At 36.6% G+C, this 27876-nt stretch overlaps 2 protein-coding genes and 1 pseudogene across 3 annotated transcripts; 2 read left to right on the top strand and 1 right to left on the bottom strand.

Moving 5' to 3' along the window:
- The first annotated feature begins 678 nt into the window (after nucleotides 1-678).
- Nucleotides 679-3336, top strand: COP13 (Proteasome component (PCI) domain protein). The gene is made up of 11 exons (XM_079025863.1): nucleotides 679-1006; nucleotides 1249-1364; nucleotides 1436-1682; nucleotides 1762-1819; nucleotides 1892-1981; nucleotides 2058-2123; nucleotides 2206-2295; nucleotides 2377-2535; nucleotides 2617-2738; nucleotides 2842-2914; nucleotides 3029-3336. Exons 1-11 carry the CDS (start codon nucleotides 810-812, stop codon nucleotides 3095-3097), a joined length of 1287 nt encoding a protein of 428 aa, XP_078881989.1. The 5' UTR covers nucleotides 679-809; the 3' UTR covers nucleotides 3098-3336.
- An 831-nt stretch (nucleotides 3337-4167) lies between these two features.
- TPLATE (ARM repeat superfamily protein) lies at nucleotides 4168-9874 on the bottom strand. The gene is made up of 5 exons (XM_079025862.1): nucleotides 8533-9874; nucleotides 6493-7089; nucleotides 6046-6407; nucleotides 4959-5841; nucleotides 4168-4868 (listed from the first exon to the last, which is right to left on the bottom strand). The coding sequence occupies exons 1-5, from the start codon at nucleotides 9658-9660 to the stop codon at nucleotides 4341-4343; spliced, it is 3498 nt and encodes a 1165-aa protein (XP_078881988.1). The 5' UTR covers nucleotides 9661-9874; the 3' UTR covers nucleotides 4168-4340.
- Nucleotides 9875-14756: 4882 nt separating this feature from the next.
- On the top strand, nucleotides 14757-18181 carry LOC145087794 (cytochrome c1-2, heme protein, mitochondrial-like; annotated as a pseudogene). Its single transcript, XR_013700881.1, has 8 exons — nucleotides 14757-14891; nucleotides 15490-15562; nucleotides 16551-16771; nucleotides 16854-17133; nucleotides 17383-17460; nucleotides 17580-17696; nucleotides 17781-17846; nucleotides 17930-18181. The product of XR_013700881.1 is annotated as a cytochrome c1-2, heme protein, mitochondrial-like (transcript).
- The last annotated feature ends 9695 nt before the right edge of the window (nucleotides 18182-27876 follow it).

Genomic DNA, 27876 nt, shown 5'->3' with positions numbered 1-27876 from the left:
CTGCGAAATTACCCCTATTTATACCGAAAAAATTTAAAAAAAAAAAAAAATTCTCATCTGCGAAAGTACAAGTGCCTGAAGCACAACTGTGCTTCAGGCACTTGTACTTTCGCAGATGAGATGCCCATTTCGCAGATGGGGCCTTCTCATCTGCGAAATGGGTGGCTAAATATGTAATCCCGATTTTTTTTGGCTATTTTTGTAATGCAATTAGTGTAATTGGCTATTTTTGTCATTTTCTCTATTTTTAAAGATTAAGGACTAAACTTCAGATTTTCGAAAACCAATACACCATTTTTGAAGTTTTGTCTATTTATTTATTACGTTTTATTAAGCACCATGAAAAGTCTGTTGGTGTGCTTCAGGCACTTGTACTTTCGCAGATGAGATGCCCATTTCGCAGATGGGGCCTTCTCATCTGCGAAATGGATGGCTAAATATGTAATCCCGATTTTTTTTGGCTATTTTTGTAATGCAATTAGTGTAATTGGCTATTTTTATCATTTTCTCTATTTTTAAAGATTAAGGACTAAACTTCAGATTTTCGAAAACCAATACACCATTTTTGAAGTTTTGTCTATTTATTTATTACGTTTTATTAAGCACCATGAAAAGTCTGTTGGGTTACAAAATCGGGTATAAACCGATCCCATATCAAACGGATGACCCGAGACGGCATAACATTCTTAAGAACCCTCTTCCGAGCGGTATCGATTGATTTTGCTTCCAGTTTTCTGATCAACGAATCGAAGTATATCAAACTGAAGCGAAAAAACTAAACAGTGGTAGGAGTAGAAGAGAAGGACATCATGAACTTGAATGCGAACTCGGTGGATTCACTGGTGGCTGAAATTCAAGGGTTTTCGGGAAGTTCTCAAGACGTAAATCACTTGAACAATCTTCTGAAGCAATCTGAGGACGTTATACGCTCTCAGGCTGCAACTTTTGCTTCATGTCTCACTCAACTTGACCCTTCCATTCATTCCCTTGGTTACCTCTACATTCTGTAAGTCCTAGTTTTTGTATTTCTCATTTGTTGCCTCATTCTTCGGGAAGAATAGAATGATTTTCTCTAGATTTAGGGTTTTAATCGTGTAGCGTTTGAACATCACTTACTTATCTACTTGCTACCAAGTAATAGTAATTGTTGATGTTACTCTTTTCTTTCTGTGATTGTTGTTTATTTTTGCCTTGTTGTTATGCATATACTGATTTTTGAACCGATTTGTCTGCTTGATGTTATGACAGGGAAGCATGTACAGCAGGTCCAATTCCAGAAGCACAAGCAAACGAACTTGTTCTTTCTGTTGTCAGATTCATTGATGTATGCAGTGTATCACAGATCCGCTTGGTGCCTGACAAATGTATGTCTCTAACTCCATTATAGTACATTTTCTGCCTATATCATATTAACAAATTAACCACATTCGTGCAGTTATATCCATTTGTAAAAGATTGCATGAACAAGTTATGATTCTTGGTGCCCCTATGAGAGCAGTGGCTCCTCTCTTAACTGCTATCCGCAAGATTCAACCATCCTCAGAACACTTAACTCCTTTACACCCAGACTTTCTTCAAGTCTGTTTATTATCAAAGTGTTATAAAACTGGTTATAGCATCTTGGAGGATGATGTATACGAAGTTGATCAACCAAGGGACTTTTTCCTATACTGCTATTACGGGTGAGTTTTCTTTCTTATAATGTAATTATTTGTGGTGACAAGTATGCTAATTTTCTTGTTCTATTTGATAATCTGCTAGGGGGATGATTTGCATAGGACAAAAACGTTTTGCCAAAGCATTGGAACTCTTCCACAATGTATGTCATTCCATTTGTTATTACCTTTTCAGTTAACTTCTTTTTTTACATTTTGTTCTAATATACATCCAGGTGGTAACTGCTCCTATGTCTTCCATGAACGCGATAGCTGTTGAAGCATACAAGAAATACATACTGGTTTCACTCATTCACCTTCGCCAGGTTTGTGTTTCTCATACTTATAAATATGAACTCCAAATTTATGTCGAGTATTAATTTTTAAGAGCATTGAATGCAGTTTTCTGCCACTTTCCCCAAGTATACTTCTTCGGTTGCTCAAAGGAACTTAAAGAACTTCTCTCAGGTAATTTCCAGTCTCTCTATATGAAAACATAGTAGTTAACATGTTTTTTTCCCTTAACATTGTTGTTTTTTTTTCCAAGTAGCCCTACATTGAGTTGGCAAATAGTTACAGCACTGGAAATATTTCAGAACTTGAAGCATTTGTGGTAGCAAATCAAGAGAAGTTTGAGAATGTGAGTTTCATAATTCATAGTCTCTTTTGCATGTGAAGTTGAAAACGTAGAACAGATATAACAATTTACTTTCTTTTGCAGGGAAACAATCTTGGATTGGTAAAGCAGGTTGTGTCATCTATGTATAAAAGGAATATTCAGAGGTTGACTCAGACATATTTGACTTTATCCCTTCAAGACATAGCCAACACTGCACAGATAAGTACTGCTAAGGAGGCTGAAATGCATGTACTTGAAATGGTAAGTAGAATATAAGCATCTTTTTTTTTTTTTTTTTTTTTTTTTTTAAACTTGTGTGTTGATTTTGTATGTTAATAAAAGATTGAGGATGGTGAGATCTATGCAACTATCAACCAGAAGGATGGCATGGTTAGATTCCTTGAGGATCCTGAGGAATACAAAACATGTGAGATGATTGAGCATATTGATTCATCGATCTCAAGGTATGGTTTTGAAACTGAGAAGATTTATCATTCTTGTACTGTAGAAGAAGTTAGGAAATCTGTTAATAGTAATAATATATGGATGTTTGTTATTGAACTCCAGAATCATGAAACTGTCAAAGAAGCTGACAACAATGGATGAGTCTATGGCATGTGATCCCCTTTATCTGTCCAAGGTATGGCAGCACTAGAAAGAAACTTGTGGTGTCACTTGATGAATTTAGTGAGTTTTTTTTTTTTAATGATAATTTTAATTGGAAGTTGAGTTTTGTTGATTTTAATTTGTTCAGGTTGGGAGAGAGCGACAACGGTTTGACTTTGATGATTTTGATGGTGTTCCTCAGAAGTTCAACTTATGAGAGAGAGTTTAGTTGCCATGATCTTTGATTATATAATTTTTGTTTTTCACTGAGAGACAACATATGCAATCAATACTTGTGGAATCTTATTACCGTTGGCCTTTTAATCAAGTCTTTTTTTGTGGGAATTTTGTCAGTGAATTGCTATTGTTTTGGAGGTCGTTACATTTGTCATGTTTGTAGTCAAAATCCAATGTTCTTACGATTGTTGCATTCCTAAAAGAAAATTTTGTTAATCATCGTCAAATTTTGTTGGATGCTAATTTTTTTTTTCTGTGTTGTATGGGGTTGTTCTTGTCATGAAGAGGTGCTGTATACCAGTTATAACCTTTGGTAGCAAGGAATTGCATGAAAATTAGGGCACCCAATAAAATCTTCTACGTTCTACCAGGGTTGTTAATTCTCCAAGAAGTCAACATTTAGCTTCAACTCCAAATTGAGAGATGAAATTTCACTAACTGGTTTTCATCATCTCCAATTTTGCAACTAGAAGTAGAAATCATGTCTATTTGAGGTTAAGCCTGAAGGGCTCAGCAAACACCACGTCTAGTGCTCGACATGTTGAGTTTTTGTGCCCACCCACTATACGCCCCTTCGCCATTTCTCTCCTTTATTCTATGTGACCGTTTTTTTTTTTAAATTTAAACTCTTGGTTTCTTTGCAAATACAAACCATGACATTTATTTACTACATCATACAACTCTATTCGATCTTTATAGTTTACACTACAAAAATGTCATCTTCAAACTCTCCAAACAACCAAAAGACACCAACTAGAAACTACTCAAACTCTTCATCATTCTACTGTCCACAAATGGACTAGGCTATTTTTTTAACCACTTGTATTCTACCGATGGTATGCCGCCGTATTATGGTTGATATCTAATGCAAACCTAAGCCACCCCCATGGAATTCGAACCCTTCGAATATGTTCCTGAAACTGTAAAACAAAGCAAAGTATAATGGTCTTACTGTGAGTTGCTTTACAAACAGTTTTCGGAATAAACTGCTTGTTTTGAAGCAAGTTTTTTTTTTCAAGTAATGATATATTATAGACAACAAGGAGTCCATACATAGAAGAAATGAATCACTATGTGCCTGAAAAAGAGTACAAGAATACAACACAATCACTGGAATTAGACAAGCAAATGAAAACAAGAAAACACTCTGACGTCACAGCCTCAATAACCACTTATAAAAACAAAACTATGCAAAACTCCCGCCAAAAAACTTACAACTTGTCCTATTTAACTTTGGTGTTTCTATCTTTACACAACGCATGCCATTCCTGCAACACCGCAGTTTGAAGCGCACGATGCTCCACCTCCTCCGGTGTCAACTCAAACAAAGTTGTAGGACCCTTGTGTTTCTTCTTTCCATCCTCCCCACTTTCCTTCTTGTCCACCACGTCATCATCATCACTATCCACGTCATCTTTTACTTCTTCTTCAATTTTTGGGGCTTTAGGAGGCGGCTGAGCCGCCTTTAAAATAGCTATCCGTTCCATGGATACACGTAGCCGCTCAGCAGCAGCCACCTTGACTTCATCTTCCGGCATGTACTCGACACCCCCATCAGTAAGATCGTCACACCATGACTGTAGATCCGAACCAACTTCTTTTATAATGGCTGCATCTGATGCCCTAACCACAAACTTACATATCATAGCTGTTGTTTCATCACCCAAGTCTACGTTTCTACTCACTTCACTCGCACCAAATATCATCATCCCCACAAAACCCCCATGCCATGTCTTTGCAGCAAAACATAGCTACAAAAAATAATAATACACAAAACATAACGATTAACGATTAACATAATATGTAAAAAATAAGATAAAAAAAAAAAAAAATCAACTTGCCTGGAACCCAGCTACAGTTCGGATAATGTGAGAGCAAACTCTATGAAAAGGCTTGGAAGATAAAGATCTGAGACCACTCAAGAAAGGGGAAGAACCGTATTGCTGAGCAGCTGTGGCCTTAAACCCGCTACCTTCGTATGTATAAGTACCTGTGAACTCCACCATGGCTGGTAAACTAGGCCAGAGGCGAAAATACTCCACGGGTGAGATTTTATGAGGCAATAAAAGCTCGGTTAATGGAATCTTGTAAGGCTGGCATCTCATGATTACAGGCTCTCCTAATTCCGGCTTTAAGTTTCTTCTTTGTCTGATGATTTGTTGATCTTCTTCAGCGTAGTCACCTTCATGCCCTGCAATGTCATGTCCATGAAACGGGTAGTACAACACTTGTACCCAAAGCGCACATCTTTCAAAATGAGACACGCCCAATGTCACGCTGCATAATACAGGTTCCTGAGAGTTTAGATCGCGTAACTGTCGAACTGCTTGGGGGGACCCGTCCATGAAATATGAAGCGCCAGATAACCCGACCCGGATGTCGACCCGATTAAGTTCCATTTCGGTTAAATTCAGAACTTTTAAATGAAGTGTGATTCTTCCATCGCTTGGGTCTGATAAGTGGTATGCTTCCACGTAACAGGGATCACTACTACCGGTTAATGTGTGTGCATTTGGAGGAACTTTTAGTGAAGTAGTAGCATCGGCTCCTTTTGTTAATAATAGAGTTAGTTCACTGGGATCGGGTCTCCATAGTTCTAGAATAGCTTTGTGAACTAATCCTTCCAGTTTTCGGTCTTGGGCTGCTGAGCCTTCGTAGAATTGAACTGTTAGTTTGTGGTGACTGAATGGGTAGTCTCCTCTTGCTTCACTAACACCAGCCCACCTGTAACAAAATAGGGTTTATGTCATAATTTAACCAACAAATTATTTTTTATGTTCTCATTTTACTTTCTGTTAGTTAGGGTCAAACTGTAATAAAAATAAATAACAGAATGATGCTTAAAATTAGAATGACTAAATAAATAGTAGACTGGAAACCCTGATAAATATGGATTATTTTATAAACTTAAAACTAGATGATGCTTACTTGTCATCAGAATGACTGGAAACATATTTGATTCTCTGTAATATCATACGGGCCTGATGTTTGTTGACAGAATCAGTCAAAGGATCAGCCCTGAAGTCTTCTAGCTCTTTTGTGAGCAACTGGCCAGCCCTAGCATTACGTGATCCCAATCTTTGAGCACATAAAAGAACTGCTTGAACATCTTGGAGCTTATTTGTTTCAGTCGCAGATGAGTCAGCATTGAACAGGATTTTGTGGATTTTTGATATGATAATGTTTAATGCATCCTCTGGGTCATCAGCTAAAAGAGGATCCAAACCTTCTAAATCAATGTGTTCTGAAATCGCCCAAATAAGCCGGGCAGCAATTCTAGGAGTATTCACCTGCCCAGATAGACATCCGCATAAGAAAGGAAAAAAAATAATAATAATAATAAATTCCATAATTCCTAAACATTCGGTCACGAACCTCAAGCAGATCATTGACGAGTTGTCGTTGCAAATTTTGTAAACGGGTTTCGTTCAGAATCTGATCTTGAGATGCCCCATCTTTGACTCGTTTGACCCCACCCCTGGTATCAAATATATGGCAAAGTCTGACCAGTAACTTTAAGTAACAATCAACAGCATAAGTTCGACCCTCACAGTCCCATTTAACACAAGGGCGACAGACCTCCACTACTTCTAAAGCTGGTTCGGTCCAATTTAATGCACCATAACCGGTTCCATAAGCCAATGCTCCAATCACTCTACTTTCCATGCCAGAATTTTTTTGTTCGGGTAATGGGAGTGACAGCTGGAAGCAGCTTTCTACTAAAGTGGCCACCAGTTCTTCTCTGAATAAATTTTTGCTTGTCACAGTGTTGAGGTCATCTTTGATTCTGGTGTCTTCAAAAAGTGATGCGATGTCGGTTCCTGAGAGAGGTTTTTGGCCTCTTCGAACACTTTCTTTTGCAAAAAGATCAACACAAAGAGCTGTACGACAGATGCATGCTAAAGCATGCATTCGGTCTGATTCTGCCCTCAAGTTTCGCACCATCAGAAGCAGCCTTTTGAATAATGACACCTGTAAAAAAAAAAGTATATTCTATCAATATTCATGTGTCCACACGCCAAAAGCTACTTTTATACAAGTGTTACCCACTCATGAGAATATCTACACGATTGATATTATGGAAAATAATTATAATAATTTCTTTACTGTTAAAGATAATAAACAGCCACCTCTGACCAAAAGAAAAGAGAAAAGGAATAACCTTGATTTTTCACCAAAGATTAAGGAAAAACCACAATGAACAATGAGATCAAATGGGGTAAGGGGGAGGTATATGCATACAAGCGTACCCCACCAAGTGATAGAGAGACTGCTTCCAGAGATGATCTCTGTCAGTCCCACAATAATGCAAATAAAGGGGTGGCATGGTAAGGATATACAGCAATAAGCTTAAAGTAATAAAGTGTAAAGCAGGTATACTAGCAATTCAGGCATAGATGCAATAAAACATAAAGCGGGTATACAGGCATTCAGGCAATAAAACAATGAAGCTTAAAGGAAAGGGGACAAAAGGGCAAAAGTAAGCAGGTAAATGTTGTATGAAAGGCGCAAACATATAAGGAAAACTAGGACATATTCTACTCCACGCCCTCATATCTCATATCTCATATCTCACATCTGAGGGGGAAAACATGAAGAAGCTACAAATACAGAGGGTGCATGAGTAAGAAGGTAAATACTATACAGAAAGCACAAAAACAAAAACGGATAATATAGCCTAAAGCCCTAGACCCTAATGACACTTGTATCTGTGGCCATGTCCTTGGTAAATGTCGTCTCCTTCATGTCTAACCTCACGCTATCAGTAAGTCCAGTTTACTTTTTGTCCTCTTCATATACTTTATTTGTGTTAAGACCTACTTAAATCTCTGTCATAACATGATTTATCAATTTTGAAGGGTGATACCACAACTTTCAATTCCTGGTTCAAGAATGGGACATGGCAAAGAGAATAAGAGCTTGATAAGTTTTATCTTGTATCTCCATGGTAAACAGAACTGGAACTTAGTAAGTTCTATTTTGGATCTCAATATCATAAAGAGCCTAGTTGATTTCAGTATAGCATGTCAGTAAACATAACTGAAACTTAATGAGTTCTATATTGGATACAGGTATCATAGAGCTCATTATCAACTCCTGTCAACCTACTGGATTAGAGGCTGGTTGATTTCAGTATAGCAGCACTATGACAAAGCATGTCAGTAAATCAGTTATTATCATGCCTCGTGTGTCTAGATTTCATATCAGCAGTTGGGCAACTATTTTTATACAATTCTGAAATAGATTGTTATTTAGCATTTTAAGGCTAGTAGATATGGCTCTCAGGTCATGAAAACATGACCTATGGTGTTGTCTGTATACTGCTGCACATGATGAGTAGTTTCTACTTTCTATTCATGGAAACTAATAAATGTCATACACGTAATACAAAGTGTAGGAAGTGGTTGCACAAACCTGCATACTAAGATCGAGGAGATGTAGGTTCGTAACAACAGCTCTAACTATACTCTCTCTAGCAGAAGAAAATTCTTGTCTGTCCCAAAGTGTGAGAATTGCAATAATCGAAGCTGAAGCCCACTCAGGCTTGCCACCAGGAACATCAGCCAGATACAACATGTTAATCCCCACCTCGAAAATCAATGATGGGTCTAAAGAAGATGACAGAAAGGGAGCCAAATGGGTGACTACATCTGACACTCCCACAAACCTCTCTGCTTTGCTTGAATCCAAATTGCTTGTATTTGTTTTCTTCGAAGACCTTGAGAGCTTCTGAAAAGCCTCGAGTGAGCCCGATGCAACAGATTTTACAGCATAAACAAGCGGATACACACTGGACCTAAAACTCTCCACCGGAAGAATTAATGACCTTGCCATTAAAGCGTTTCGTCTCTTCCAAACAAATTCCACCATCGAGGACACCCAATTTGACCTGATCGCAACAGAATTTTCACTATCCACAAGCTTGTCTCCAGCCAATCGACTCATCCTCTTCGATTCGAACTCCTGAAACAACCTTCCAACCGATTCAAATGCCACCTTCGAAACATTATCAGCTTTGTCCAGCATGTTTTGCCCGATCCGAGTCCACCAATTCGACACCTTATCTAACAAATTGATGTTGTTCTCACACAAAGTCACCAGATCGTCACGAGCGAGGATACAACCTAGGGTTTCAGTAATCGAAAACCGCAAATTATCACTAGTCGAATCAAAACAGCTGGATATTTCTTTATTGCTATCAGTAATAAGCTTTCCAAGCCGGTAGGACGGGATGGCGGCAAGGATAGAAACGGCGGCGGCAGTGACGTCGGGGTCCGGGAATTCCAGATCGTTGTGAATGCCAGTGCATACGATCTCCCATAGATCGGTTGTGAGGCGAGTGGATCGAATAAGGTCAAAGGCTAACTTCTTTGATACGGCGGAGGCAGGAGAAGCCACGATCTCTTCGACGGCGGACTTGGCAATGACCGAGATGTCACGTCCGGCTGCAGATTGTTGGAGTGCCTGGAGTAGGGCTCCTGATTGGCGGAGGGCATCGTTGGAGCGGAGATCCGCTTGGATCTGAGCGAAGAGTATATCCATTTAGCTGAAATGTTAGTTACGGCTGTTAGAGCATGAAGGAGTGGAATACTCCCTCGACGGAGAGAAGTGGAAAATATGGTTCCGACGGAGGCTGTTGGTGGTTTTATTACAACGGTCTCCCTGCTGAAAACAATTGCTCAAACGCCGTCGTCAGATTCGTACAGTTAAAAGGTTATGGGTTTTCTCTTTTTTCTTCAAGTGGATCATAGATTTCTTTAAAAATCGAACAAAAAAAAGAACTTATATATATATATATATATATATATATATATATATATATATATATATATATATATATATTGGAGGGTGTGGTATCGAGTTTAAGTCCACTTTCTTCTTCTTGGCCTTCTTTTGACATCATCTTTGGTATATACATATACGAGGCGTGGTATACTAAGAAAAGAAAGAATAAGAGGATACAAAGAATAGGAAGAGAGAAGACAGAAAGATGAGAAAGCACGACTAATTCTCTCCAAGCTCGGCTCGAACCACACACATGGCACGATGTGTGCCGTAGGTGAGGCAACGACTCGCGATTCTTACCATAGCCACACCATCAGCCTAAACTCGTAGGTTCGTGATAAGCTTAGGAGGCGTGCCTGAAAGGCAGCGGCAGCAGTGTGGTTACAAATGTCGTCGCTAGATTGAGATCTGCAGGCTGGTGGGTACTTTGACTGAGGTGAAGAGAAGCCACCAGAGGTGAAAAGGTAGGCTTAGTAGGGCTCGAACCTACAATATCACCGTTATGAGCGGTACGTTTCAACCAATTAAACTATAAGCCCCTAAGGATCTCTACATGCAATTCGCTCACTTTGGGAAGAGCGAACGGAAAGAGGAGGCATTTGCTCTATCTGCTTCTTCATCTCCCCATGAATTAACAATTGGAACGCCATGGTATGAGAAGACCATGCAAGGATGTACCATAAAGATGTATAAATTTGACTACAATTCGATGTGGATTATTGTGTATAAAGAAACCGAGACATTTTACTATCTGCATATGCAATTCTGAGAATAGTAATGATGAGACATTGAAGAGCCCTATCAATATTGCGGTATAAGAAAACACTAGTTATAGGAACACCACATAATTGATTAATAACATACATGGTAAGATATAAGGTTATAATTATCTTTTTCGGTATGACGAAAAAAATTAGGCATTAAGTTGTCGAATTAACTGTATCGCCTGCGAATTTGGACAAGACATTTTAAGCATTATAAAATATATATAGATATTCTAAATCCTCGAATAGGATAATCATAAAATGTAACACCCATGTTTTATAGTGGATCGGCTAAAAACTTAATGGGATTAAAGATGCGGTTTTTGGGAAAAACATGAGAAAGTCAAAGAGTCTGGGTTATCTAGAATCGAAGATGAGTTATGTGCATATGTCAAAGTCAGTGAGAGTATAGTGACCTTCCTAGTGTTGTATGCGATGACGTACTCCTTATACGAAACAACATTCCAACTTTGTAAGAAGTTAAGTCTTGGCTTGGAAAGTGTTTCGCTATGAAGGATTTAGGGGAAGCGACCTATATTTCGAGAATAAGGATTCATCGGGATAGAAATAATCGTCTTATTGGTCTTAGCCAGAGTACACATTTGGATAAAATATTGAAGCGTTTCAGTATGGAGAATTCAAAGAAAGGATAATTGCCTATTCATAGTACCATCAAGTTGACTAAGACTCAAAGTCCAAATACCGATGAAGAGATAAATGATATGAGTCGGGTCTCATATGCTTTGGTTGTAGGATCGATCATGTATGCAATAACATGTATTCGCCCTGATGTGTCTTATGCATTGAGCATTGTTAGTCGATTTCAGGGGAATCCTGGTAGAGTCCATTGGATTGCGGTGAAGAATATTCTTAAGTATCTGCAACCAAAAGGCATGTTCCTAGTTCTTGGCAGCAACGATACGTTAAAAGTGACTAGTTATAGTGATGCCAACTTTCAAATAGATCGATACAACTTTTGTTCGCAGTCTGGCTGGGTGTTCTTATTAAATTGGGGAGCGGTTACTTGGAAGAGTTCCAAGCTAGACACGGTAGCTGATTCCACCTGTGAGTCAGAGTACATTGCAGTAAGTGAGGCATCAAATAAATCGTCTTGGTTGAAGAACTTTATCGGATATCTTGGATTCGTTCCATGTATTTAGGAGTCAATGGAACTCTTATGTGATAATGCAGGCGCAGTTGCTTTGCCAAAAGAACCAAATGATCATGGCAAATACAAACATATCGACAGAAAGTACCATTATATTTGACATTGGGTAGAAAAAGGACACCTTCTGGTGAAGAGAGTATCATCAGAAGATAATGTCATAGATCCTTTCACAGAGGATTTGAGTATAGTCAAACATTACCAGCATGCTAGGAGCATAAGCTTAAGAGACGATATTAATTTTAGTACTTAGGTGATATTTTGAAACTTGTAACAAAATAAACGTAATTGAGTTAGTGAATGAATAATAGAGAGTTATTTATGAGTATCGTATTACCTTACTCGATTATTTTTTTATTGTGTTTCTTTTTGCATGTTTATACTTCCTAAGTAATTTGAATATTCAAACTTCCACAATCGTTCATACTTTTGAAAGTAAGTATTAAATCAAGACTATCGTGAATTGATTGTAGATTGTCAATTAAGGCTAAGACATTGCGATTGGAATTGCTGCAATATTCATGGGTACTTTGAAAATCGAGATTTTAAGTACTCGAGAAACCCATGGTTAGAGATTACTTCATGGATCTTGTTATGAGTAATTCTAATACGATAATATCTTCTATTCTTCAAACAGATATACATAAATTGTGATTTGTGAATCGATTGTGTACTGGTATTACGTAAACGCACTAGTAACTTAATGATATAAAACGTAGTATCATATATGATTTGATGAGCAAAAGTTACAGTTATATAGTAAAAGTTTATTCGTTCCTTTTGCATTAACAGGAAAAGCAATGTCTTTAGGCCCCTCGATGATTTGATGTTGACATTATAAGTGTTGGGCCCAGCCATGACTAATTGCTATGTTTAATTGGAGTCAAATAAAGTCTTTACAAATCGGGATGCCGAAAAATAAAATCTTGGACAATGAGATTGATTATGATCCATGTCTCGTATCCATACGATATCTCGAAGAGCGAAGGAACAACTGATCACTTATCTTAGGGCCGACAACTGATTTGAAACAGAGTTTGGCAGTGGCTTAGGAAAGCACTCTCTGTTGTTTACGTCAAGGTCTATACTTTTAATTGTAATTATAGATTTATCCAAGTGGGAGACTGTTGAATTAGGTTGTTTAAGCCAATAACTAAATTGGTATATTCTGGATTTAGAAGCAAAGTTTTTTTAGGTTGCCCTCAGAACCAACAACTGAGAAGAATTGCATTTGGAAAGATAGGATAATTTGTTAGTTTGTTATATGAATAATAAATTAATTGGAAATTGAAATAAATGATTTATTAATATATTATAAGATTAATATATTAATTGGAAATCATAATTATTAATTTAAAGTTAATCAAAAACTAATTAGAATTAATTTTGAGATTAATTATAATTAATTAAGGTGCAATGACTGTAGCTGACAATGTTCAAAGGTTGAAAAAAGGAAGGGTTTCCAAACCTTCCCTTGTGGACGGTTTGGAGTGTCCTTATAGGATATTCTGGAAGCTTCCCTGATATAAGGAAACTGGATAATCACATGGATTAAGTATATTATTATATTATTCCATATTAGGGTTTCAAGGGTTATTATATCAACTGTACATAAGATCGCTTGGGTTCATAGTTTTCGTCCAACCTATCTATATTCAGAAGAGCCGAATTTATGCTTCTTTCTCATCTCTCCTCTTATGTTCTTGTTGCTAGGGTTTGGTACAAACCATTAGAGGCATCACCTCTTTGGAGCTAAGCTTTACAAGTTCAACAACTACAAGGATTGGTGTGAATTGTTTGTAATAACAAATCAAAATGTATGTAAACCTAAACTTTATGATTTTTGAAATACATCGGGATTATGTTAGGTTTAGTTGTTCATTGTATGTTGGTTTAAAGGTATATGACATAGACCCTTTATATGATGCATATACCCTATTAATTGTTAATTTTTTTTCGCATTGTACAAATTTGTTTTCTATAAAACCCAACAGTATTAGCCGAAGAGCTAGCTTTCTCGAGGAACTTCCACCTTAATCAAGTGAGTGCATAGTTTTTTTTTTTTTTTTCGCCTGAATATTCTTGAAACAGCTAAGTAGGTTAGATAAGAGTAAGTGTAACTTAGTCAATTTGATGAGGTCCAAATAGTCACTAGCAGAACTTCAATGTTTACTTTATTTCCTTAGTTATCCTTCCGAAGTCTCCAAAGCTTCACTAACTAGATTACAGAACAAGAAGTCGAATTACGATAGATCGAAATCTCGAGAAGGAAAGGGGGGTTGAAAGAATTAGTGGAAAGAAATAAGGAGGGTGAACCTTCTTTTATAGGGAGGTTTTTGCCTCGCCGTGTCATGCCCTATACAGGATCGTGATGTGGTCATGGGTTAGACTGACTTTTCTTTCGTGCACACAATGCTAGATTGATGGTGTGATGTGACTTCCATATTATAATATTGTTATGCCATTTATTTGGTAACATGTTAAATTGATAGTAACAATCATCTGATTGATATTGTAACAAATTATAAATATAATTATATAATTGAGAAAAAATCAGTGTCAAAATTGCAATTTAGGTTAACATAATGACTTTATTACAATTTAGAAGAAGTGGTTATAGAGAGAATAGATAGAATCGATCATTTTATTGATATTGCAATAAAATTTTAAATATAATAACATTAATTACGAAAAAAAAGAAAACTAAGCATCAAATTCAAAATTTTACGGTAATGTATCGACTATTTTACGATTGCCTTAAAATAAAATATATTTTAAACCACACTATAATTAAAAAAATAAAATATTACTTAAAATAGAATAAGATAGATTTAACGAAACCGATGAAAATATGACAAGGCCCAAATATCGAATTCTGAATTTCATTTCGGTCCAATATTTGAAAGATCAAGACAAGCCCAAATAGAAGGAGCACGCGAGGCGAGAGCGAAAGATCTGAAATTTCTTGTCTTCGATTAATTCCAATCTCCTTCATCATTGAATCCATCTGCACGAGCTGAACGCCGCCGATTAAGGCCAATCTCTGCCGAAGACGTCCTGTAAGTGTTCCCGTTGTTGTTGGATTTTGAACGCTTCAAAGATGCCCTAGGGTTTGGTCGTCTGTACGAAATGTGGGACAATCTTTGTTAGAATTGCCTTTCTCTTGATTGATTTCTCTTAATAAATTTTATATTTTCCGTCAAAATTTATAAAATCTGATGTTATCCCGGCCTTTTGAGATTGCTTTATTCTCTGAGCGTGATTTGTAATCCATTTAGTAACAACTAGTGTTGTGTCCTTGTTAGTTTAACAATTCATAGAATTTCTTATTTCAAACCGAGTACCATCCAAATTCCAAATTGATATGTGGTTTGTTTCAAATAATATACTATGTAGCAAAGCTGATGTACATGGAAGTTTTTCTGGAAAAAAGGGTTAAATCCTAATCAGTTTTGGATTTCAAAAAGTAGTTGCCTTTGAGATCGAGGTTACATCAATGTAGTTATCTTTGGGATGAGAGGAACATTACTATTGGTGATGTTTACTATGTACTTGATGTTTATATGCCCTGGATATAAATTCGGTAATAAACCAATAATGGTTTTTTTAGGGATTCTTTATATGTTAACAATCAAATTGGGATGGATGTATTTACAGGAAATTAGCTTGAATGGCTGGTGGTAGGGGAATTTACCACTTGCTGAGGGGCAGACTCCGTTCTCATTCAGCTGTAAGCATTATTACTATTTGCATTTTCTACATTTGGCTTTTACTATCATCATCTGTATTAGCTCTAGTGTCTGTATCGAGGGTTGGGCAGACTGTATATTAGTAATTAGAATGCTTCTAAGAATGTTTTTAGGGTAGGAGCAGAGACAAGAAATGGTAATTACTCTTGAAAATGTCAATTTCTTGCCTACAAGTTTTAATTTTTTAAGCCATCCACCCCATAGATATGTTCCACATGGTACTACTACATATTGCAATCGAGGATTTTTCTAGGACCAAACTAACCACACATCATGAATGGTGTTTGAGCTAAATTGCAACATAACACTCAGATTTTCTCTTTGGTTATCTTACAGTTGATAGCACTTTAATATCACAATGACAAAAGCCATTGTCTTACAATTTCATATTCACTTTAGTGATTGTAACATCCTATGGCCCCATTGGTTCTTCTAAAAAACTCACAACCAAGTTATAAGGACCATTATAATTATATGAAGAGTGGTCACACGTAACCTCCTTTACCTGCACTTAACTTAACAATTGATTTTCTGGATTCCATGCACATCTTTCTTTCACGATGTATAGCAAAATATCAATTTCAACCCTAAATTGCTTATCTCTAGTAATTTAGCGTACAAAGTACAATTACCATTTTCATCCCATTGATGGAGTTTAGTCATTTTTTATAACAACATTAGCTACTCAAGATATCAGATATAGCAAGTAGTATTCAACAGTGGATCGAGTGTTCTCATCACTTAATACCACATGAACATGAGTACCAAGTTTTGGAGATGTTTTGGGGACAAAAGCAAATATCTTTTAATTGATACACACATACTTCCAACATGAAAAAATAATGTGTGTATTTTATACTAGATTTAAAACTTAAAAGAACTGGGTTGCCTTTTTGAAGCATGTACATCTGGAGATGCACACATTGTAATCACTGATTCCTGTCATATTATCTTTTTAAAAAATTTCAGGCCCCACCAGCTTTGTCATCGCTCATATTGAGGAAAGATCAAAATGACACCGGATCTGCTGGTGTGAAGTCACTGAGGGCAATTGCTCTTCTTGGAGCAGGCGTGTCAGGGATTTTAAGTTTTACAACTATTGCCTCTGCTGATGAAGCTGAACATGGTCTTGAATCTCCAAGCTACCCCTGGCCTCACCAAGGCATTCTCAGTTCATACGACCATGCTTCGTGAGTTCCTTATAATTAACCTTACATCTACTGATTCCTTCTTTCTTTGAGAAGTTGACTTTTTGAATTTGGCTATGAGCAGGATCCGACGTGGTCACCAGGTGTACACGCAAGTATGTGCATCGTGTCACTCGATGTCACTGATTTCATATCGTGACTTGGTGGGAGTTGCATACACAGAGGAGGAAACAAAAGCAATGGCTGCTGAAATTGAAGTGGAAGATGGTCCAAATGATGAAGGGGAAATGTTCACACGCCCTGGCAAACTCAGTGATCGCTTCCCTCAACCTTATGCAAACGAACAGGCTGCTAGGTTTGCTAATGGTGGAGCCTACCCTCCAGATCTCAGCCTTATTACCAAAGTACCCTCTTCCTTCCACTGATTTTGTTTGTGTGTTCTTCTTTCATGTTTCAGCTTTTAAGGGCAAAAGGGTTATTTTATATTACTCACAAACGGGCTGTTAAATTTGATGATACATGCACCAATATTCAATATGAAAACCTTGTTATAAGGACCAAATTTGAAAAATGTTACAGTTTTGGACCGAAACAGTAAAAATCAGAAAGCAAAGGGGTCATATGTGTAATTAACTCTTTTTAAAAAATTTCAGGCTCGCCATAACGGACAGAACTATGTGTTTGCGCTTCTGACTGGTTACCGTGATCCTCCAGCTGGTGTACTGTGAGTTGTGAATCTTTCTCTCTCTCTCTCTCTCTTTTTTTTTTTTTGTTTTTTTTTTTTTTTTTTTTTTTTTTTTTTTTTTTTTAAATTGTGATTGTTGAAAATTTTACAATTTTATACCTCCAGATTCGTGAAGGTTTGCATTATAATCCATACTTCCCTGGTGGAGCTATTGCTATGCCTAAAATGCTTAATGATGGTGCTGTTGAATATGAAGATGGCACTCCTGCAACAGAGGCCCAGGTTTGAAAATGGACTGAACCTGCTCTTTTCACCAAACCACAGGGACCATTTCTGTAATTTACACTATTTCCTATATTTTTGTAGATGGGAAAAGATGTTGTCTCGTTTTTGAGTTGGGCTGCAGAACCAGAAATGGAAGAAAGGAAACTGGTAAAAAACTACAAATCCTTCAAAACCAACAAATTATTTTTATTATTATTATCTTATTAAAATGTGTGGTTTTGGTGATGCAGATGGGATTCAAGTGGATATTTGTACTGTCTTTGGCTTTGTTTCAAGCAGCTTATTACAGGCGTTTGAGGTGGTCTGTTTTGAAGTCCAGAAAGCTTGTTCTTGATGTTGTCAACTAGAAGCTTCTCTCCTCTGGTTGGTTCACAGATGTTTTAAAAAAAAGGATTTGAAATGATAAATAATTATTTCTGTAAAAGATTTAAATGCATAATTTTTGTGCTACATTTGTTACACAAGATGTATTTCGGTTTTTACTGGTTCTCCATTTTGGAATTTTGAAACAAGTAATAATGGAATTGTGTTCATTTATTTTGCTAATTGTTTTTCAGCTTCTTTTATTTAATTATATGTAGTGGAATAAGATCTGTAATAGAAAAATTCACGAAATACTTCAAGGATTCAAAAGTTCATGATTGAAATTGATATGATAGGGATATAATGTTTGCATGAGAAGCTAACGGCCTCCAATAGGACACTCTTACAATATTTTTCAGTACGTGACTACCTTCTAATGGCCTTACCACTACCTTACATATCCAAACAATAAGAACTTGTGATTAATCCCCAAAATACCCATGGTTCCTTCAAGGGTGTATCATGCTCATGTTGTATGAGGTGGTGCCTTCTTCTAGTGGCCTTGTCATATTCTTCTTCCTTTTGTATGTGAATTGTGGATGCATAACATTACCCCACTCTAGAAGTTGACTTTGTCCACAATGTCAGATTGGGGAAAATCACTTTGTATGTTATCAAAATCTTCCCAAGTAGAGTCAAACTTCATAACATTCTTCGTTTAACCGGTACCTCTTTCAAGGCCGGGTATTTTGGCCCCGGACGAAAGCAAAAAAATAGACCTTTCCGTAAATAAATTTTATGGTTTTGGTAAAATAAATTAATGCCAAAAATTGAAGTCTTGGCCTTTTATTAAAAAAAAATAAACAATTGTTAGCAAATAAATTTAAAAATAGATGATTAATTGGTGGAAGTAATATATAAAGTCATTAAATGTAAATAATAATATATATAAGAAATATTTACTTTAGAACCTAAAAATAAGAATATATATAGAATAAAAGGGCTCACTTAAATATAAGATACTTCTTTTAGTCCTCGGATTTGAACTTGTGATGACTTTTAAAACAACAAATGATAAAGTAAAAGTGTCCAAACCATCTCACCTGTAACACTTTGATTTTCAAAATGCATTTGATACATTTATTAAATACATAGATATATTTAAACAAAATTGGAGCCCCAAAACGCCATGTGGGTCAGGGCTGTCGCTTAACTTGCCCCACCCACCCTGTAGCCGGGGTTAGGTACCTCAGTCCTTTGTCATGCATTAGAAGTCACATTCCTTATTTCTCCTATCTTCTTTGATGATAAACAATAGCCCATAAAAGACCAACCAACTTTTGAAAAGGTTTGTTTGCCATTTAACCTTGCAGAAGCCGATTAACACGTGAATGATCCCTTCTATTTTAGGCCTTGAATGGGACAACATTTAGTGGCTATGTGAAAAATCGTGTTATGCTAGAATTCCGCCCACAACAACCATTTGGAACAAGATTTTGGTTTTCCTTGAATAATAGAACAAAGGTATATTTCACAGACTTGTTGGCAATTTCGCTCTGTCCATAAAAGAACAAATGTATATTTCACAGACTTGTTGACAATTTCGGTCTTTCCATCCATTTGTGGATGGTAGGATGTACTTCACAACAATTTTGTAACTTAGATACCAAATATTTTGCACCAAAATAGTCTCATAAAAACCTTGTCCTTGTCCTTGTCCTAGTTAGAGACGATAGATAAGGGAAACACGTGGAGACGCACCATTTTTTCCCAAACAAGGTTACAAACTGCAATGGGTGTTTAACTGCCAAAAGGTTAACATATTTGGTAAGATGGTTAATCATTAATCATGTTCGTCCCATGAGATTAGGGAAGTCCTTCAATGAAATTTTCGTCCGAGTCGGAATAAGTAAGGATTATAGGAGACCGTTGGATGTGTAGTTGCAGCCTTCTGTGTTTGGCATACAATGCACCTTTGTACATGTTTTTGGACTGTTTTGCACAAGCCAACCAAGAACCACTCATCCGCCAAACACTGATAAGTTTTGAAATCCCCGGTGTGAATGAAAAAATGACATCCATCAAGTAACGTCGTCATTTCTTCATGGCTAAGACAATCGACATTAACACTTTTTCATATATGGATTTGATAAGATTTCAAACTCCTAACACTTAGCTATGAATGTGGCGATTATCTTCTGGAAACACATATCCCAAACATGCCCCAAAAGTGTCAATCTCCACCACAAAAACCTTCTCAAAATTCGACATGGCTACGATAGAGGCAACCTTTAACGATTAAAAGGCTTCATGGGCTTCTTTAGACCATCAAAAACTATTTTTTCTCAAATGGTTATTTAACGGGGAAACAATGTTCACACATTAGTTCTAAAACCATACTCAATTGTTTCACATGTTGTAACTCATCCGGGCTATATACAAGTATGTCGTCGAAGAAAACAAGCACAAATCTTCGAAGGTACAGTTTAAACACTTCATTCATTACTGACTGAAAGGTAACCAAGTAGTTATAACCCTAAAAGGCATCACATAAACTCGTAATGACCTTCATGGGTTCGAAACGCTGTTTTTGGTCCCCTCTTTCATACTAATTTGGTGGTAACTTTGACTTCAAGTTCCATTTTGAGAACACACTTAACCTGTGAAGCTCATCCAATAATTTTTTAATCATTGGTATTATGAACTTGTCTTTCATCGTGACTTTGTTTTATCCCCAATAATCCACGTAAAATATCCACACATGTCCTTATTTTTAAGGGATAATGTCACTGTAGCACATGGAACTTTTAACATTTGGCTAATTTGGTCCTTAAAGTTTTTTTTTTGGTACATTAGACCATTAAACTCGTAACTGACCTTTTAATTACACCATTTTAGAAGGTTTCCCGGTTACAATGCTTATGTGGCACGCTGATGTGTCCAATAAGCTTACGTGGTCCAGTTGTCGATACAGGCTTATTAATTGAAACCCTCATTCGGACCTCCTTTCAATCTTTACTTACCCTTCTTTGAAAAGTCAAAGACTTCTCCCTCCCCGACTATTTCCATCCTGAAGAAGAATGTCTTCGAGCTCATCGACGTCAAGGAATCAGCTACAAGTCACTCATGTTCAGTCGCAAGAAGGGGTAAAGGTTTGTGATTGTGTCGTTCCAGCTAAAGAACGAACCTGTTGGAAGATAACAAACCCTGGGAGGCGATTCTGGAATTGTCAAAACAGTATGGTAGGTCCCGATTCTCTTGATTTTGATAAGTTAGTATTTTATGGTTTGATGTATTGTTTCTATCTGTAAAAACGACAATGGTGTATTTGTATTTTGTTTCATCTGTTAAAAACCCTAATTTTATTTCCTTCTTGACGATCACTGTGAATAAAACCCATTTCGCTGGTATATTAAAGGTAGTTGATTTGTGATTGTCAGTCAAACCCTAATTTTATTGTCTTTTTATAGACTAAGTTGAGGAAATGTAGCTTCTTTGAATGGAAAGATGAAGAACAGGCAGACGGGTACTACAAAAACCTGCTATATTCTCTGAAGCAGAAACTGGATGCCAAAGATGAAATGTCTGAGATGAACAATTTGAGGAGAAGGATTGCTGAAGTGGAGTTTCTGCTGTCACAGGAGCAGTATAAGGTGGCAAAGAGTGAGAAAGAAGTTCATGATGCAATGAAGGCAATAGGCAGGTACATGATGATAGTTGCCCTGTTGGTTGGTTGCTTGGCCCTATGTGTTTTGAAGTTAGGGGGGTAAATGTAGTTAGTTTGGTTGGTTAGGGTAAGCTTTTGTTTTTTTTGGGATCCCTTGTATTTTTTGTAAAGGCAGACTAGAAAGTCAGTTCCATAAGGGCATTTTGTATGTATTGAAGCTGGTTTTAGTTATAAGTTGGGGTTATCAACCTTAATGTGTTGATGTTGTAAGGTGGTAAGTCCCTAATGAAAGGGCATATGATAAGTAATGTAAAAAAATATTCAAAGTCCCAATTGTAGGGCGATTTGTATAATCAGATGATGTTTATCAAACATATGCATGGTCTATATTCCCAACAAATATATTTAATTAGGAAGTGGTCCATGTGGAAGTACACTATGTGAATGGGGACCATTTTAATAATGAAAAAATGGGACCTATGAAGCCATTAAAAAACCAAATCCGGGGCCATATAAAACATCCCCATGCATGCACATTATTCCAATTTTTTCCATGCATAAATATTCAAAGTCAAATGTTATGATTTTACTTAAAATGGTAACATACTTTCATACTTCATGTCATACATAAATAATGACCAACATACCCTTTTCTTGCATACATAAATAAATGACCAACATACCCTTTTCTATCATACATAATTAAATGACCAAATTACCCTTTTCTTACATACATAAATGAATGACCAAATTACCCTTTTCTGTCATACATACTTAAATGACCAAATTACCCTTTTTCTTGCATACATAAATGAATTACCTACATACCCTTATCTGTCATCAATAAATAAATGACCAAATTACCCTTTTCTGTCATAAATACAGAATGACCAAATTACCCTTTTCTTGCATACATAAATGAATTACCTACATACCCTTATTTGTCATCAATAAATAAATGACCAAATTACCCTTTTCTGTCATAAATACTTAAATGACCAAATTACCCTTTTTCTTTCATACATACTTAAATGACCAAAATACCCTTTAATGTCACACATACTTAAATATAAATTACCAATATCCTATTACATAAACTTTAAATATAAATTAACATCATCCTATTACATAAACTTAAAATCCAATTTATCATCATCCCATTACATAAACTTTAAACACAAATTACAATAAACACTAATCAATTACAAGAGCTTTTCCCTTCGAATTTCCTGGATCATCAACACCACCAATTGTTTTGCCTAATTTCAGCTTCAGTATTCTCTCTGACTTTCTTCTTCTTATCCTCTTCAAAATATATGAAATTGGCCTAACACAAACCTGCTGAACTTGGTTAACAGGAGCAACCTCCTGAACAATACCATTATCCACTTGGGCATTAGGATTAACCTCATCAACCTCCTGAACAGTTACATTATCAACTTGGATAACAGGATCAACCTCCTCAGCCTCCTCATCTTGAACAACTTGCTCAACCACAACAGCTTCCTCAACCACATCAGCTTCCTCACCCATAACACCCTCGTCACCTTCATAACTTCTAGGTGGAGTGAATTGCACATATTGAATAAAATCCCCTGCATTACTAGATTCAACATCAGTAGGAGCAACTTGCATATCATTTTGAGTAGTATCCATCTCAATTGGAGTCATTTCAACCTCTTCATGTTGTTGTGGTTCACTTGTACTACCCTACATGGCATGATATAATTATGTTAGTAACAAATTATATCTAATTAATCTTATATTTTAAATTGTTTTACCTGTCCTGCATTTTGGTTCACACATACTTTTTGTTTCTTCTGTTTCTTCACATTTAACTTTTGGGGCCTTCTCTGTGGACAAGTGGCCTTGTTGTGACCTATCTCCTTGCAAATACTACATCTGATTTTCTTTCCAGCCTTAGAAACCCTGTGTGTTCCTGTATTCTCTGTAGTGGATTTCTTCCTCTTAGTAGTTGGCCTACCAGGCATCCTTCTATTAATAGGAGGCAATGGTGGAGTATAGTTTGTCTCTGGCCACATGTCACTGCTATTCATGGGAGCAATTCTGTAATTGTATGCCTTTCTAAATGTGGTTGTGCTAAACATGTTGCTACATAGGCTTCTACATCCCGATTAAGAAAGGATATGCTAGCTACAGAATGAGCACATCCATATCCATTCAATTGCCACAACCTACATGAGCATGTTTTTTCTTTCTAAGTCCACCTCATATGCATCTATTGCTCCCCTTACCTCAAACTGGTTTAATCCACTTGGTAGTACCTGATAATGCCTTTGAGCTTTTTTAAGCAAATTCACCTTATCCCTTATCTCTGGACAAATATGATTTCCCCATTGTTGTCCCTTTAATTTCATGTTGTAGATTCTGTCCATCATGTATAATCTTATCTCCTCTAACATGGTTATTATGGGCTTCTTCCTAGCATCTACTATTACAGCATTAAAACTTTCTGAGAACCCATTTTCAACTGCATCATAACACCTTCCAGTTTGAAAAAAAGCTCTAGACCATGTTTTAGGATCTTTCTCCATGAGATATTGATGGGCTTCTGGGTTCAATGTCTCAATTTCTTTCATCACAACTTTAAAAGCATGCTCAATTGTGGCTTTAGATGCTCTCCAAAACAAGGTATGATATATGGCACCAGTAAATCTCTTCTGCAAATTCTAGCAAATATGTCTAGCACATTGCCTGTGCTCTACATATGGCAACAACTCTTTAACAGCCTCTATCAAACCCTGTATTAGTAAAAAGGTTAAATTCAGATAGTCTAAAATTAACATAAATGCATTACTATGTAAAATACTAACCTTATGTTGGTCTGACATTAAACTGAAACCATTGCCTAAATTCAAGTGTAGATCATCAATGAGAAGCTCTAGAAACCACTTCCAATTCTGCTTGTTCTCCACATTAACCACTGCCCAAGCAATAGGATATATCTTGTCATTTGCATCCCTCCCAATAGCACAAAGCAATTCTCCCTTACAGACACCTTTAAGAAAACATCCATCTAGACCAATTACCCTTCTACACCCTTCAATCCAACCTTGTTTAACTCCTTGAAAACAACAATAGAACTTGCTAAAATATTTCTTTCCATCTGGCCCATCCTCCATATCTAGTTTCACAGTTGACCCAGGATTTGTCCTTAAAATCTCATGACCATATGACCATAGCTTACCATAATGTTCAACAAGGTTTCCTTCAACAAGTTTTAGTGCATACTTCTTTGCTCTTCTACATTGCCCCATACTAACTTGGATACCAAACTTGGCCATTACCTTTAACCTAAGCTTCATTACACTTATTTTCTGACTTTCTACAATCTCTTTGGTATAGTGACTCCCAATCTATGCATATGTCACCAATGATCCAAACTTGAAGTTCCTAGCACAATTATGATCAGCTTTTAGTGACTTGATTTGGAAACTCTCTTCATCACTCATCCAGGAAGCCCATAATCTAAATGTGCAAGCACCTTTGCTACACCTCACCAAAAGTCTTGTCCTATCATTTTTTTCAAAACACAATTGATATCCATTAGCTACAGCATAGTTACACAACATTGATTTTACTTGCCCTGGACCCTTAAATCTCATCCCTAGAATTGGTTTTTGTTTTTTCCAGTGTAATAGCTCATTAAATATGGAATGAGCTTGTATGTTAACTTCAACTTCTCTCCTATTGTCATCATCTACAATGTTGTTTGCATCCTCATCATCAACACATAGCTTACTCAAGAAAGGATCATTTGATGTCCTATTCATATGCACTACATCCTCATTAAATTCAAAGGCAACATTTCTAAGTTCATCTATGTTGTCTTCATTTTCACCATCAATACAAGACTCATGTTCATCATCATCATTATCTTCATCATCATGCCACCCATCAACACCAACCCCAATACGATCCACATAAACCGAAATTACACCATCTGTTCCATAAGCATCAAAAATAAAAGCAGAATATTCCACATCATCTGAAATGGGATTAAGCCCTTCCATGAAGGACATGTCTGGTTCACAGTGGTAAAACTTTTTACACTCTTCATGCATGAAACGTTCGCAGAAGGTCACAAACTCAGAATAAGTCATAGAAGAAAAGTCAACATCATTGAAGATGGTTTTAACACCACCAGTGTAAGAGAAAAGATTTCGATTAAATACCCCTTGGTAGTTGAGTTCCACCATCGCAAACAGTCCATTAGGTTCTGATTGTGCCATTGCTGCGAGTTTTTTGTTTCTTTCAGCTCGATCACAAGAATGCTTCACAAACCCTAAATCAGTTTCTTTTACAGCTCAATAATGAAGAAGAAGACTAGTGAAGTTCGATAGCTGAAGACGAAAGGCTTTAAGCGTCGTATTTCATTAATTGACGTGGCATATCTCACGTGGCATCAGATTAGACAAAAAATATATATTAATTGACAAAATGCCATCGTATAGCCGGGAAACCTTCTAAAAGTTGCTAAAATGGTGTAATTAAAAGGTCAGTTATGAGTTTAATGGTTTAATGTACCAAAAAAAAACTTTAAGGACCAAATTAGCCAAATGTTAAAAGTTCCATGTGCTACAGTGACATTATCCCTATTTTTAACTAATAAGACAAGATGGAAAATGGTCTTCATGAAGGCTGGATAACTTCTGATTTCTAGCATATCTTATAACCATCTTTTAGTTTTGTCATTTTGTGCGTATGAGTAACAATATGGTCTTCATTAAGGATTTGGGGTTTTGTGGTTATGTCAGGCGTTTTGTTAGAACGTTGGGCATTCGGACGCCAGGTGTCATTGAGTGGATTCCCTACATTCTGTTAGAAGCCCATGTGATCGATTTTGGGCCTTGTTCCATTTAGGGTTTTAGGCTTGGATAGTTAGGTCTTGTAGGTTAAGGGGCAAAATGGTCTTTTTCCCTTAATATGATGAAGGATGAGTGGGCCATTGGTATGGGATAAAACCTTAGTTATTGATTGGAGTCGTTTATGGATTATGTTTAGTGTGAGGCGCAGTGTTCGCAGCAGACCGAGTGTTGATTCAACTATCTTCTATTAGAGGTGAGTTTTCCTCACTGTACTCATGGGTTGAAGGTGTTAATGCCAACCCACTAGGTTATGTATATTGGTATATAGGATGTTGCTCTGTTTTAGTAATCTATTATATCTGTGTTACCTGGTATTTAGGATGTTGCTATGTGGTAGTGATCTGTAGATCTGCCTGTTTATCTGTTTACTGGCTATATGTTTATCTGTTGCATATGTTGATATAGTGTGGTTGGGTTGAGACTGTACTGCTTTGTGTTTCCAGTCAACAAACCCGATATGGTAATGTTGAGGCCACGTGCCAACAAACCTAGATTGTTGGGTTTAGGCCACATGCCAACAAACCTGGTATGATTGGGTTGAGACTGTAGGTCAACAAACCCATTATGGTAGGGTTGAGGCCACGTGCCAACAAACCATGGACGGTTGGGTGAGGTCTTATTGCTCTATGCTGTAAACCAACAAACCCTGTGTGATTAGGTTGAGGTCAAGGACCAACAAACTCTGTATGCATGTTTGTTGTATATGTTATCTATTTGTGTGGTGGTACCTTGGTGGAACTCACTAAGCTTCGTACTTACAGTTGTTTGTTATGGTTTCAGGTACTTAATATGATCAGGAAAAGCAAAAGTGTGACCGTGCACATCCTTCAGATTTTATCTTATTGGATTTTAGGATACTATGATTTACGAACTATACTTTTGAAACAACGGTTTTGTAAACAATTATTGACTTGCGGTTGTTTAAGAAAAATGAAAATTTTACTCTGATTTTTGGGATGTTACATTGAGAGATACATTATTACATTTTAATAAATGATCTCCTTTCAATGTCACTCCTTGACGTTGATTTGAAATTTCATTACTTGGGTCTTGTAGTTTTTAGCCATGGCTCCTAAGTTTTCCAACCATTGCACCCTTAGAATCACATTTGAATTTCCAAATGTTATGTTAGAAAATTATTAGTCCAATCAACCGTAATAATTCTATTTAGAAAAAGAAAAAGCGGAGGAAATTTTTTTAATTGTGTGTATTTAGATTGATTTAGGTTAAAAAAATAACTTTAAAACTACTAATAAGTCATAACCATTAGATTAAGAAAATCAAATCGACAATATTAATCTAAGGTTATATTTGGTGT

The sequence above is a fragment of the Lactuca serriola genome, chromosome 2 (assembly GCF_051521515.1).
Source record: "Lactuca serriola cultivar US96UC23 chromosome 2, Lser_US96UC23_V15, whole genome shotgun sequence".
NCBI lineage: Eukaryota > Viridiplantae > Streptophyta > Magnoliopsida > Asterales > Asteraceae > Lactuca > Lactuca serriola.
The sequence above is the reverse complement of the archived record's forward strand: the minus strand, read 5'-3'. Positions and strand labels throughout refer to the sequence as shown.